The sequence below is a fragment of the Panthera uncia genome (assembly GCF_023721935.1).
Source record: "Panthera uncia isolate 11264 chromosome B3 unlocalized genomic scaffold, Puncia_PCG_1.0 HiC_scaffold_1, whole genome shotgun sequence".
NCBI classification, from domain to species: Eukaryota; Metazoa; Chordata; class Mammalia; order Carnivora; family Felidae; genus Panthera; species Panthera uncia.
Window position 1 is genome coordinate 99,181,487 of NW_026057582.1, and position 14,890 is coordinate 99,196,376.

The following is a 14,890-nucleotide window of genomic DNA, read 5'->3' on the forward strand; positions in this document are numbered from 1 at the left end:
CAGTTGAATAGGATTGCCATGGTGGCTGGGGATCTGAATTGTTGATACTACTTCTGGGGGTTATCACAGAAAGATTTATAAGCGATATTTATCTTGGTATCAAAAAGTACCCAAAAGTTAAAGATGAATAAATGAAAATACCTAATATAAAAGAGTATAGGTATTTATTAATTAAATAAATATAAATGTCGGATAAAGAGCTATACCATTAAATTTGGGGTGGGGGAAACTTACTGCTTTTGACTAAGCTCATTTTTAGAGAAACATTATTGGAGGAAAAAAACCCAAGTAATTTGGTTTGTAGCTAACTATCTTGTTTGAATTTTCAGGAAAAACAAATTATTTGAATATATTTGAAATTTTGTTTTGTTTCTTCATGTCACTTTGGAAGTTGGAGTCAGTAAACTATTGTTTCATTTGTTTCCCTATTTTACTACAATGATTTCATCTTCTTCTGGCATTCATACTTAACTGACTCATACAGTACCTTGTAGTAATATGTTGCCCTAATCCGTAAAGATAACTTTGCCATACCACTTCAGTTGGCTGAGAAAAGAATTACAGACGATTTGCCTTACCATATATGGCTTTTTGAACACTGTATTTATATTGCAGGTTTATAAATATGGGACTTCATTGCTTTTACAATATTGACAGTGCTGTTCAAGAAATAATCATCCTGGTTTTTAATACTAATTGTCCCTTACCTTCAGGAACTGATTCATTTGGAAGAAAGATTAGGAAATGTGAATCGTGGTGCATCCCAGGGGACAATTGAAAGATGTACATATCCACATAAATACAAAAAGGTAAGAATTTATTCTATGAAGTGTCTATATTATTATTGAAATGCATACAGTTTAATATTATGGACCTTTTTGGAGATTGTGGAATCTAGCAACCCTATTATTTATTACCAAAACAACACATACATAGTGTTTTAAAAAATTGAAAGCCTGGGGCACCTGGGTGGTTCAGTCGGTTAAGCGTCTGAGTTCGGCTCAGATCATGGTCTGGCGGTTTGGGAGTTTGAGCCCTGCATTGCGCTCTGTGTGGACAGCTCAGAGCCTGGAGCCTGCTTTGGATTCTGTATCTCCCTCTCTCTCTCTGCCCTCCCCCACTTGTTTTCTCCCTCTCCTCCCTCCCTCTCTCTCTCTCTCTCTCTCTCTCTCTCTCTCTCTCTTTCTCTCTCTCTTTCAAAAATAAACATTAAAGAAAAAACATTTTTTTAATTGAAAGCCTAAAAATATACACTTGAAGTTTCTTACCCTGCTGTCTCCAGTCTTCCTTCCCAGAAGAAAAATCATAGTTAAGGATTTCTTAGGTAATGTTCCAGATATTTGTATGCATTTGCAATAACGTGCATATGTATGTGTTTTTCCTTTCTCCTTCAGAAATAACACAAAGTGGATGGTATGCACACAGTTTTGCACATTTTCTTTTCCTTCTCTTTCAGCCCTCACAAGTCACTCATATTCTTTTTTAAGAGCTTATACAAAACTTCATCATATGGCAATACCATTATTGAGCCTGTCACTTATGTGCACATTTAATTGATACACATTTTTTATATTCTACCCTCCTTATGTAGTAGTCTATCTAGAAGTTAAAGTGCAGACATATTAAATAAGTTTCTTTCAACAAGCAATAATGTCCTGTGATATACAGAGAATAATAAAGTATGAAAATTGCTGCCTTTGTAGTTTTTGTCTGTTTTCCAGGAGTATTAGTGAGGTGTTACCATTAAATTTAAGTCCTTTCAACTATGTAAGCTAATGAGTATAATTAGCAATAATTTATTTGGATATTATTTGAACCATTCATTAGTAAGATAAAGTTCATTTAACTGTATTCATGATGGGACAAAAATAGAGTTCATGTTGTATGTCCTCCTAATTGTGGATTACAAATAATAGAAACTAGTGAATTCAAACTAATGAGTTTCTGTTACATTTGATTTTGCTTTTCATGCTATTTAAAGGTCTTAAAAGAACAGGTGGTGGTAGTCACTTAATTCATCCATTAATTCGTGACAACTGTACCTGGGAAATAAGTTGTGGGTGTGAATGTGTGGTTTTGTTTTGTTTTTGTTTTTCAAATAAACACAGACTTTACTCAGTTGTTCAATAATGTCATCTCTACTAATAAGGTAACAACTGATTGGTTCTCACAGAGGAAACTGCACTGCAAACAAGATGGGGAAGAAGGGACTGAGGAAGACACAGAGGAAAAATGTACTATCTGTTTGTCTATTTTAGAGGAAGGTGAAGATGTGAGGTAACTAGACATTAATTATCTAAAAATGTGTTGTCAGAACTGTACGAGAGATTTGATTTGAAAGTAGACGAGAAACCAAATAAAGATTACTGCTTGCATATCCTGTTATCAGTATCTGAAGTGTAGAATTCCCTTCTAGTGAGTGGAAGAATAGAAAGATGAGAGTCTCTGTATGACCAACAAAGGGATGGGAATGGGAAATACACAGCACACCAGGATTTGGCCAGGGAAATTTTGTGGTCAAATTGTCTTCTGTAAATCTTGCAGAAAGGAGAATTTGGAGGCTTTGGAGGCTAAAGCAGGTAAATTAATGTATTCTCCAAATCTTAAAGAGGGCAGTCCAGATTAGCTGCATGCAGTTTGTCTTACAGCATCTTTTGTAAATTACGTTTGCCCTAAAATTTCCCCTCAGCTTATAGGACAATTCTCTTTTTGCAGCTGCACAGTTTAGAAATGTTACTGTGCTAACCCATTGTTAATTTTAGGCATTTTCTTTTTATAATCTCTTGAGTAATTGTTTTATTCCTATTGTGTTTTTTTCTAACGTAACATAATGCCATATGAAACAAGTTCTGAAACATATATAACAGAACTGTATGATGATATTGTTGCCCTAATTTATAAGGATAACTTTATCATATTTCTTTAGTTGGCAGAGACAGAAAAAATATTATGAACAATTGGCTACCATACCACATGTAAGGATTTTTTAGAACACTGGATTTCCAATGAAGGTTTATAAATATGGAAGGCAATTGTTTTCACAGCACTGACAATCCTGTTCAAGCAGTAATTGGAACGCTTCTTTTTAGCTACTAATTTTATAAAATATTAGGAAGTCTGAAAATGTATGACAACTCTTTTAACAGTGGATGGAAGTATACATGGCCACTTTTAAGTCAGTAACTTTTATCTCACTGTTCACTTAGATTTAATATTATCCTGTATTGCCTGGAAGCTTTATTTCTCAGTTTCTAATTGATAACTTAGCGTAGTACACTTAACTTCTTAACCTACTTTTATTTTTTCCACTAATTTTTTTATTGAGATATGATTGACATATAATGTATTAATTTCAAAGTATACAACATGGTTTGATAATGCAAATATATTACAAAACAGATTAACCTACCTCTAAAGGAGTAGCATAGTATTAAGTGGATATAACAATTATCCCATGAAAACAATATTATTAGCCTTTATTCAGTGAGGTACTCAAGTTTAAGGTATAAAGATCATCTAGGTAGAAAATGATATTTGCATATTAAGACATTCCTTAATTAGTATGTCATGCTATATTTACAACATGAGTTCTAACGTTTTTGAGAGAAAATTAAATGCAGTACATTTTTAAATTGTCGTATAAATGCAGTGATTTGATATTAAAAATATATTTGCAGTATTATGTAACAGGGAACATACTGCCAACCTCTGTGTTGGCAGTTCACGTATAGAAACCAAATCAGAATAATTGCCAGTGTAATTGTTGTTCTTAAAATTGTAAAGATTACATATAATTTGATTTCATAGTTGTGACAGTTAATTATTGTGGTCATTTATACATTATATTGTCCAAAGTGTTAATATAGGTGTAACTTGTTAGAGAGGCTGTGTAAGTGTTGTGTGTTTGTTTGTTTGTTTGTTTTTTACAAAAGGGGAAGATGCCTGCTAACTACAAAACACTCATGGATTATTACATGTTATCATTATTTGAAAATAAATGCTACGTGTAGTTGTCAGGAAATTCACTTTTGCAATTTTTGCTTTTTGTTTTGTTTGCCTATAATAGGCGCCTTCCCTGTATGCACCTTTTCCACCAAGTGTGTGTTGACCAGTGGTTGATCACCAATAAGAAGTGCCCCATATGCAGAGTGGACATTGAGGCCCAGCTGCCAAGTGAAAGTTGACACCATGTCTCAGAACTCTTGCCCTCCCTCTCATTCCCATCCTCCTGGTACTGCAGTCAACCAAAGATGGCGTGACTTACCTGCGCAGATTTGGAAGCCTTGAACTTAGAGTGCGGCTCTGCTATATGGTACAACTAATGCTAGACCTACAGTTTATGTATACAGTTGAGTTTGATGTATTTATAAAAGCTTTTTTTTTTCTAGGTTTGACATTTTTCCTGTATCATTTTACTGTATTTTTGCATGGTTCCTTGTATTGCATTTCTTTGCACATATTATGGGCTTGTGACCCTAAACTTGCAGGCAAGATTAGCTGCTTTAGTAAGTAGAATTTTGTGGTCTTTTTGTTTTTTACATAGTACCAGGTCTTGAGAATTATGAATTTTTTTTATCCATTACTAACCTTTAATTTAATCAATCATGTGCTTTAGTTTAATGTATAAAGATCCTCTAGAAAATGATAATATTGTGTATTAAGACATTCCTTAATTAGGACAAAATGGCTGCTGTATATTTACAATATGGAGTTCTGAGTTAAATACCATCCTTAATACTGGGAACAGAATACAAACCATATTCAATCAGATGCAGGTGGTATTCACATCACCAGAGTGATCAATAGACATGTTCTTGGTGTATCCTTTTCCTTTCAGCACAACGCAGATAGAGTTGAATATTGATATCATACATATAGACTGCTGTTCTGATTGTATTTATCTTTTTCCTACATCATTTAGAACTTTATTTCCCTGATTCAGTTTTTGCTGCTGTGAAACAGCTCTGATGAACACTAAATATTAATTTCAATTAGCTGGATTGTACATACTTGCAGATTTAACAAAATTTTAGGGAAATTGAAGAAGACATGTAGAATTTTGTTCAGTCTTCTGCTAAGCACGTTACAGTAATGATATCTGCTTAACATTGATTTTGTAATAAACACATTCAGTCAGGAGTTAGAATTGCAGTCATTGGCAGGTATCTATGCATTCATAGAACTTCTAAAGGTCCCAGGATCACTTTTAAGGGATTTTATTAGTTTAAAGATAAATAAAGTCAGCTGAATCTACATGTCTCTTGTTTTATTTCTCTTTAAACTTGAAAACAGTAAATCTGCAGATACTGTGAGGCACAAACCTACTGTTGCTCTGGTTTTAGACGCCCACTTCATACATTACCAAGAGTCGATCACTGATATAAAAATTTTAATTTCTATAGTTAAGATTTACTGCATAATATAGAATATAAAGTTAAGTTAACGTACTAACATTTCTCCTTTGGAGAAAGTTTTAATCCACTTCAGGATGCATATTATCAAGATACTTTCATATACAGGATAGCCTAATTTTATTTGTCTAAATATGCTTAATATGCCCCAGATTGCAAATGCATCAGTCAGTAACGTCACTGTCTGTATGTGGAAGACATGTTCCCATGGATCATATGTGAAGATGTCAATAAGCTTGCATTAAGCCACCTGCTTTGTAAGTGGATTGATTAATAAATAACTTATATTTCTATTGTCTTTGTGTTTCATAATTAGTTTTATAAAAGTTTATATTAAACATCTTGGAGTTCAAAATAGTGATTTCACTCAAGTCGACATTTGCATAATTTTTGTATTCAGTTATGGCTATTTGCCTTTTTTGTATTAGTAATGTTACACTGTAGTAATTGTCAGTTTAAACATGCCTTGACATAGTTTTATGTAGAGATGGAGGATGGACTATGGTTTAGAAATTTGGATAGAAAATAACATTGTTTTAAAAAGAATACTTGATGATAGGCTGTAGTTGTAGAAGGGCAGAGGAAGGAGACAGAGAAAGAGTGACAGTGGCCTATGCCTGCCACCTTACTGGGGAAGAGAGCAAGTAGCCTATCTTTGAGTAGCCTGCGATGGGTGTAGGACTTGGCACTAGAAAACCCAGGGTCATTGCCAAGGATGGAAGAAGTATAGATGGGGAGAATTCTGTACAATTGAGTCCTCTTGATGTTCCCTAAAACATAAGAACAGATAGATTTCTCTATTTTTTAATATTACACCAGATTTAGATGCACGACTACCTGTTGACCTGTTTTATAATTGCTACTGATTTTTTTTTTAATGTGGATAGAGCATTATTACCCTAAAGTTTATTTAATACAGGTATTTGTGGCATAAACCTGGATTGTTAATGCAGGAGCTTAGTAAGCTACTGCAATTAGTTACAGAAAATGTGATTAGTAATGAGCCAAGTAAAGAAGAATATAATTTTTAATATAACTTTTGTGCTTTGTTTTGGTGTCTTCCATATCCTGCTGCATCTTATGTCAAAATGAAAATTTCAGTGATAGCTGTCCAAATACTTTAGAACTAAAATTCTTTTGTCAGAAAATTCTTATTTTTATTGTTGTTAATATGCAAGTGATAAACTGATATTTGAAACATTTTTCTTACTCTGGTGACTTTATTTTAGCTGCTAAAAACACTTCACCATTTGAACCATAACAGTTTGACATACAGAAAACTAACATTTGTTAATACTAAAATTAAAATACAGACTGAACATTTCACTATTAGTTTTTCACAAATGAGAATAGCTTAATTCCATAGAAAATACATCCTGATTTCTAATTTACCTTCCAACTCCTCTGGAAACACAGTGAATTTTTTTTTAATGTTTATTTATTTTTGAGAGAGAGAGAGAATGAGAATGAGCGGGGTAGGGGGCAGAGGGAGAGAGGGAGACACAGAATCAGAGGCAGGCTCCAGGCTCTGAGCTGTCAGCACAGAGCCCAACGTGGGGTTTGAACTCATGAACCTCGAGATCATGACCTGAGCCAAAAGACGCTTAATTGACTGAGCCACCCAGGCACCCCTCAGTTACTCCATTTTAATAGACCTTTAGCATTCTCCCACTGTGGAGGCTAAGTTCCAAAAATCTCCATGGGAAATAGAAGAAACTGTGGCCAAGTAACATAATCTTATATAAAAATAATGTCATTGGAACCAGAGTTGTGAGTGAACATATGAAAGCATGCATAACTATTTACTTACTTACTTACTTACTTACTTATTTATTTATTTATTTATTTATTTATTTTTTAGTTCATTTTTGCGAGAGAGAGAGAATGAGAATGAGCGGGGGAGGGGGCAGAGAGAGAGAGAGAGAGAGAGAGACAGAATCCGAAGTAGGCTCCGGGCTCTGAGCTGTCTGCACAGAGCCTGACATGGGGCTCGAACTCACGAACCTCAAGACCTGAGCCCAAGTCAGATGCCCAACTTACTGAGCCACCCAGGCACCCCACACAGTGAGTTTTTTACTTACTCAAGACTTCCTGGGGCACCTGGTTGGTTCAGTTGTTAGAGCATGTGACCCTTGATCTTGGGGTTGTGAGTCTCAGCCCCACATTAGGTGTAGAGGTTACTTTTAAAAATCTTAAAAAAAAGACTTCATGTGTCACAATATTGGATGTATCAAGGTTGAACTGTCTTCTCTCAGTTATAGATTCAATCATTCTAAATAATTTTCTTGAATTAAGAGTTACAGGGGCACCTGGGTGGATCAGTCGGTTAAGCATCCTACTTTAGCTCAGATCATGATCTCGTGGTCGGTGGGTTCGAGCCCCGGGTCGGGCTCTTTGCTGACAGCTAGGAGCCTGGAGCCTGCTTCAGTTTCTGTGTCTCCCTCTGTCTCTCTCTGTCTCTCCCCCACTCATGCTGTGTCTCTTTCAAAAATGAATAAATGTTAAAAAAAAAAAAAATTACAGTTGACCCTTGAACAACACGGGTTTGAACTGCACAAGCCCATTTACTTATACATGGGTATTTTCAGTAAGTACAGTACAATAAAATGTATTTTCTCTTCCTTGTGTTATTTTTTTATTATCCTTATGATATATTTTTTTTAAGTGTATTTATTTTGAGAAAGAAAGTGTGCTCATCAGTGTGGGAGAGGCAGAGAAAGAGAGAATCCCAAGCAGATTGGGATGCTGTTAGCACAGAGCCCATACGCAGGGCTTGATCTCACGAACCATGAGATCATGACCTGAGACAAAACCCAGAGTTGGACACTTAACCACCTGAGCCACCCAGGCACCCCAATCTTTATGATATTCTTTTAATTTTTTTTAATCTTTATACTTGAGAGAGAGAGACATAGTGTGAGTGGGAGAGAGGCAGAGAGAGAGGGAGACACAGAATCCGAAGCAGGCTCCAGGTTGTGAGCAGTCAGTACAGAGCCTGACGTGGGGCTTGAACTCACCAACCACGAGTTCATGACCTGAGCCGAAGGCAGACACTCAACCGACTGAGTCACCCAGGCACCCCTATGATATTCTTAACATTTTCTTTTCTCTTGCTTTACTGTAATGTAGTATATAATACATATGACATATAAAATATGTGTTACTACTATGTTATCAATAAGGCTTCAAGTTAACGGTAGGTTATTAGTAGTTAAGTTTTGGGGGGGTAAAAAATTACACATGGATTTTCGTCTATGTGGTCAGTGCGTCTAACCTCCATATTGTCCAAGGGCCAACCATATGTCCAAAACAACTATTTGTTAACTAAGAAAAAAAATGTTAACCAATTTTGTGGTTAGGCTTACTGGGCACAATCTTCTCTTTGTCCTATGTATTCTGTACAAATTCACAGGCCACATAAATGATTTTTGGAGTTGTGAAAAGAATATAGGTTTTCGTGTCAGACGGACAAGGGCTGTGAATTGTGCAGCTTTGAACAACTTAAGCTTTCTGAACCTCATGTTTCTCATCTATAAGACAGACTAGGTTGTTAATTAGAATTAAATGAGGTAACAAGGGCAAAGAGCTTTGAATGTAGTATACTTACATTAAGAATATAAGTTCTCCCAGTGCTCACTGCATTCCACCTGTACCACCCAAAACAACTACCCCTTGACCTTGATAACAAATGGTAGCATAGCATGGTGCTGAACCGTAGATCAGTGTTGTCTCTAATCTTCCTCTTATAGAGTCCAAGAAGCTAATTACTAGATAGGAAAGAACAAGCCTCTTTAGAACTTTGATTGATTGGAATTTTTATTCTACTCAAAGGATAGAGGATTCCTGGCACATTTGCCTTATTCCCTTGCCTTGCAGTCACATCAGGGGCACAGTTGCCTATCAGTACCATCCAGTGCTGTATTTTAGGCAGCCATTGCCAGTGGATCAGAGTTGGCAAATGATATCAAACCACTTGCCCTCTCTGATCAAAAGGAAAATTTTATGTAGAAATTAACAACTAGAATTTCTCATTCTCCCCTAAATTTTCTCCTCACCAAATCATGTTATGCAGCAACCTGGTGCCCATTAAAGGTTAATTAAGCACATACCACTGAGTTGCCTATATCAGCCTCTTCTAGGCTTATTTTTAGGCTAATAGCTATCACTGAGAGAGCATGTGGAAGGTATGGGTTTCCAGGAAATACTTTGATTAGTCCCAACAAATTGCATGTCTCTTAATTCTTTATCATCACTACAGAGAATGAATTGGATTCACTAAATACTGATTTTCACTGTGGGCTATGCTGAATCTGGAGTACAAACTGCTAAACCAGTTTTGCTTTTGGTGGTAATGTTCAAATATATGCATGGGCAGGGGGAAAGCTTTGGAAAATGTAGAATTCTGCAGATTATCATTTGATACATTGTGCTCCATAAAGAAAAAACTTGATTTTTTCCACTGCCTGTGTGACTGGTAGCATAACTCAAGACACTGAAGTTTCCGATCTGGCAGTTCAAGGATGACCCAAAGACCTGCCCTTTCCCCTCTTACATATGTGGAAATTCTCTCATAATATGGGATGCTCCAAACTTGTTATCCTAGAGAATCTATTCTTTACATTTTCAAGAGCCTATGTGAAGAGCGTCAGACAAGGAAATTGGAAGAGATGTGGTATGTCTCCCATCCTGCATCCTGGCCTGCCTTTAAAAAGGAATGAGGGACGCCTGGGTGGCTGAGTTGGTCAAGCATCTGACTGTTGATTTTGGCTCAGGTTGTCATCTCACACTATTGTGGGTTCATGCCCTGACTCGGGCCTGTGCACTGATTGCAAGGAGGCTGCTCTGGATTCTCCTTCTCTCTCTGCCCTTGCCCCACTTGTGCTCGCTCTCTCTCAAAATAAGTAAATAAACTTAAAAAAATAAAAAGGATTGGATGTCTTTTATTGAACTGCTGTCTAGACTACTATACTATTAGTATTTGCTCAGAGAATAAGTTCTTATGGTGTACCTGGCTTCTTAGCACTTCACTATTAGCCACACACTCCCCAAAGTTTTATATTCTCTATTGCTGTGAAATATTTAAATTTAGTGGCTTAAACATCAAACATCTTAGTTTCTGTGGATCCAGAATTTGGAAGCAGCTTAGTTGGGTACTTCTGGCTAGGGGTCTCTCGTGAGGTTACAATCAAAATGATAGCTGGGGCCGCAGTCATCTGAAGCCTTTCCTGTCTGGGTGATATGCTTCTTAGCTCATTCACATAGCTGTTGATAGGAAACTTTGGTTCTTTATTGGCTATTGGCCAAGAGTACCTCTCCTCCCCACCCCCCACCCCACCATCAACAGCCATGCAAGCAAGCCATCCTGGAGCTAGTACAGATTCAAGGGGAGGGGAGATAGCTATGCCTGTTAATAGAAGTGGCAGCAAATTATAGCCATCTTTAACCTATTACAGTTAGGTAAAACGAGCCCTATTGCGTTATTAGAATTACTACTACAAACTTCCTAGGCACATTTAGTTTTTTCCCTCCTAAACCAAATTTTAGCATATGGAAAAGTCATGTGTGCAAAATGACCTATGTTCTCAAGCATAGTCATCAGGGGAATGGGTAGTGGAAGAACTTTAACTTCTCTACACTGATATCTGAGTAAAAGAAACCTATGGGAGGGAGATAGCGAAGTATTTCTGTAATTGGGAAATTCTTTCTGCACTATTCTTGTTAGATGATTACTGTGATGGTTAATTTTATGTGTCAACTTAACTGTACCCTGGAGCGCCCAGACATTTGGTCAAACATCGTTCTGGGTATATCTGTGGGGGTGATTCTAGATGAGATTAACATTTGCATATCTGTAGATTGTGTAAAGCAGATTGCCTTTCCTAATGTAGATGGACCCTGTCCAATCAGCTGAAGGCCTGCATAGAAAAAAAACAAAAACAAAAAAACTTGTCTCTCATGAGAATTCTTCTTGCTCATCTGTTTTTCTCTTCCCTTTAGACTCAAACTGAGACATGGGCTTTTCCTGGGTCTGTCACCTACCAGTCTTTGGATTTGGAACTACAGTAATGACTTTCCTGGGTGTCTAGCTTGCAGACTAGAGATTGTAGGATTTGTCAGCTTCCGTAATTGTGTGAGCCAATACCATTTATATCTATCTAGTCATGTGAGCCAATACCATATAATCTACCTTCCTTCTACCTCCCCTACTCTGTCCTCCCCTCCCTCCCCCTTCTCTCCGGAGACCCCTAACTAATGCAGCGATCATGCCTCTAGTTATATGTACTTATTTAAGATGCACACTTATTTTATAAGCCATTACTGTTATTCTTTATTCTATATTCTAGAATAATGCAAAGATCCGGTTTCTTCCTATATGCTAGATCTTCAGATTTTATAGGACAGCTATTTTGATTTTTTTTTAGATCTTCCCCAAGTGAAATATCCTTAGTCCCCTTGACTTTGTTTAACCTGGATCTTCAGCATCTTAGCTATTCTTGTCACCATTTTCTGGATACTTATTGTTTATTAATGTTTTTTAAAGTATGATACCTATCGGGGCGCCTGGGTGGCTCAGTCGGTTGAGCGTCCGACTTTGGCTCAGGTCATGATCTCGCGGTTCATGGGTTCGAGTCCCGCGTCGGGCTCTGTGCTGACAGCTCAGGGCCTGGAGCCTGCTTCGGTTTCTGTGTGTCTCTCCCTGCTCCTCCCCTGTTCACACTCTGTCTCTCTCTCAAAAATAAATAAAGATTAAAAAAAAAATTTAAGTATGATACCTAGAAATAATCATTACTCCAGGTGTGATCCAAGCATGAAAAAGTATGAAATTACCTGAATTCAACTCATGCTATTGTGTTAGGTCTTGGAATGGTGGTATTTTCTAAGGGAGCAGAGGTTTCATAAAGGACAGTTGTGCAAATAGGAGTAAGAATGAATTGGAGGGGTGCCTGGCTGGCTCAGTCGGTGGAGCATGGAACTCTTGGTCCTGGGGTCGTGAGATTTAGCCCCACATTGGGTATAGGGATTACTTACAAGAAAAGAAGAAGGAGAAGGAGAAGGAATCAGAAAAGGATTACAGAGTGAACGGAAATGAGACACAGTCTTCCCTCTGTCATCTCTGTGAAACCGGGATTGGCTCTCAGATCTGAGTAGGCCTGCACACCCCACAGGTACCGGTAAGTCCAGAATTGGGGCTGTTACTGAAAAGTCACTTGATATTCCAGCCAGGACACTCTCTGTACTCTGCAGCTCCTCAGTATTCTACCAAAGCTAACAGGCTCTGATTCAAAAATTAGAGTTCTTCACAATATTTATCTGTCATAATAGAGAATAGGAAATGTGTGAATAATTGAACAGCATAATTTTACATCTCTTGAGTTAGTGGTTTATTATCTTCAACAGAACTTGTACCTTTTTACTCTCTAAGGATGAGTAAATTCTACTGTTATCCTCTCATCTACCTTATCTCTATATTGTAAACACCATGAGGGCAGGCACCCAGTTTTTATGCCTTGTTTCCCCTTCTAAGTAGTAGGCACTGTGCCTTGCTTATAGAAGGCATTAAACTTATTTAAAAACAAAGAACAACAACAACAAAACAACTTGGATAGCTCACAAGCTTGAGGTCCAGATTTTAAAGAATCATTTTGAATGGAGGCCCATGGAGGCACTAGAAAGTTGTTGGTTTCCCCTCTCTGGGTCTTCTTACTCCTGAGCAAGCTCATAGGCCCTAGACTGGGACATATGCATGCATCCTGTTCAGCCAGTAATAGATTACCTAGTTACCTTCATGGGATGGATAATGTTGACCTTTTGCTTAACATGAAAGATATCAAGATGGATGCTTCCCCCTCCCAAGAAAATTAGCAAGAGAAGTTATTTCTTTCCTTTATAACTTGGTTTGGATAAAACCAAGTTTTTCTTGAGAGAAAATTTTAACATAACCACTCAAAACTTTTATGTTGGGGCGCCTGGGTGCCTCAGTCAGTTGAGCATCCGACTTCAGCTCAGGTCATGATCTCACGGTTCGTGAGTTCGAGCCCTGCGTTGGGCTCTGTGCTGACAGCTCAGAGCCTGGAGCCTGCTTCGGATTCTGTGTCTCCCTCTTTCTCTGCCCCTCCCCTGCTCATTCTCTGTCTCTCTCTGTCTCAAAAATAAATAAAAACATTAAAAAAAAAACTGGATGATTTGTCTATTTAAAATTTTTTTTAAAAAAAACTTTTGTTGCTTTACAATTATTTTCTGTCACTCACATTCAGTTATTTGTCAAGGTTCTGTCATTTCTCCAAAATTGCTTTTCATACCTGTTTCCATTTTTCATTTTTCACACTCATCCAAATCAAATTTTTGTTCCCTCTCACCAGGGAAACCTTTAACTTTCCAATCCACTATAATCCATCCTTCATGCTGCACAACAGGTCAGCTTTCTAAAACAAAGCTCTCACCAAGTCATTATCCTTCTTAAAAACGTCCCATGATTCCTCATTTTCTGGATCTTTTGCAGCTTTATCTTTTTTAAAACAATTTTTATTTGTTTTTAAATGTTCATTTATTTGGAGAGAGGGGGAGAGAGAGAGAGAGAGAGAGAGAGAGAGTGTGCGTGCTCACACGTTTGGGAGAAGCAGAGAGAGAAGGAGGGAGAATCCCAAGCAGGCTCCACTCTGTCAGCACAGGGCTGGATGCGAGGCTCAATCTCACCTACTGTGAGATCATGACGTGGGTTGAAATCAAGAGTCAGACAGTTAACCAACTGAGCCACCCAGGTGCCCCTGCAGCTTTATCTTTAACATTTCTGTGATGCAAATGCCTCAGAGTATGTGTTTTTCCACAGATTTCTTCTCATTACTCCCACTTCTTGAACACCTTTCCTGTCCCTGCCTGCTGAATTCTAACCCTTCAAAGCTCAGCTCAAACTTTTCCCTTCTAGTAAGCCATCCTTCATCCACCCGGAATCAGTCTTCACCTTTGTGAAGTATTTTGCCTCTTGTATTTTGCCTCTTGTAATAATTTTGTTCCTAAGTGTCTCCCCTTCACTGTTTTGAACTTGAGGGCATGGCTCATACTTTATTCTTCTCTGTGTTCCCTGCAGTGCCTTGCACAAACTGACACTTTAATGTTAATGTATAGCAAATACATTTTGCTAGTCTTTTGGCTAGTTGAGAGAAAAGAAGAAATCAGAAAGAGGTAGGCAGAAATGGGTGGGGTGTGGGGCGCCTGGGTGGCGCAGTCGGTTAAGCGTCCGACTTCAGCCAGGTCACGATCTCACGGTCCGTGAGTTCAAGCCCCGCGTCAGGCTCTGGGTTGATGGCTCGGAGCCTGGAGCCTGTTTCCTATTCTGTGTCTCCCTCTCTCTCTGTCCCTCCCCCGTTCATGCTCTGTCTCTCTCTGTCCCAAAAATAAATAAACGTTAAAAAAAAAAAAAAAAAGAAATGGGTGGGGTGGGTAACAAATGGGATAAGGGCAACTGAAGGGGAGAACATGGT

The 14,890-nt window shown here is 37.8% G+C and overlaps 1 protein-coding gene across 5 annotated transcripts in view; it reads left to right on the top strand.

Annotated features, from left to right (window-relative positions):
* The window catches only part of RNF111 (ring finger protein 111), a 91,573-nt gene extending 84,960 nt beyond the window's left edge, over positions 1-6,613 (top strand). For 3 of the 5 annotated variants that reach the window (XM_049613706.1, XM_049613709.1, XM_049613707.1), the window contains exons 12-14: positions 714-809; positions 2,150-2,277; positions 4,067-6,613. In XM_049613706.1, the coding sequence (XP_049469663.1) occupies positions 714-809; positions 2,150-2,277; positions 4,067-4,184 (342 nt within the window). In that variant the 3' untranslated portion in view covers positions 4,185-6,613. The remainder of the gene's footprint in view (positions 1-713; positions 810-2,149; positions 2,278-4,066) is intronic. The other 2 variants (XM_049613708.1, XM_049613710.1) reach the window with 1 other exon arrangement.
* Positions 6,614-14,890: the final 8,277 nt, after the last annotated feature.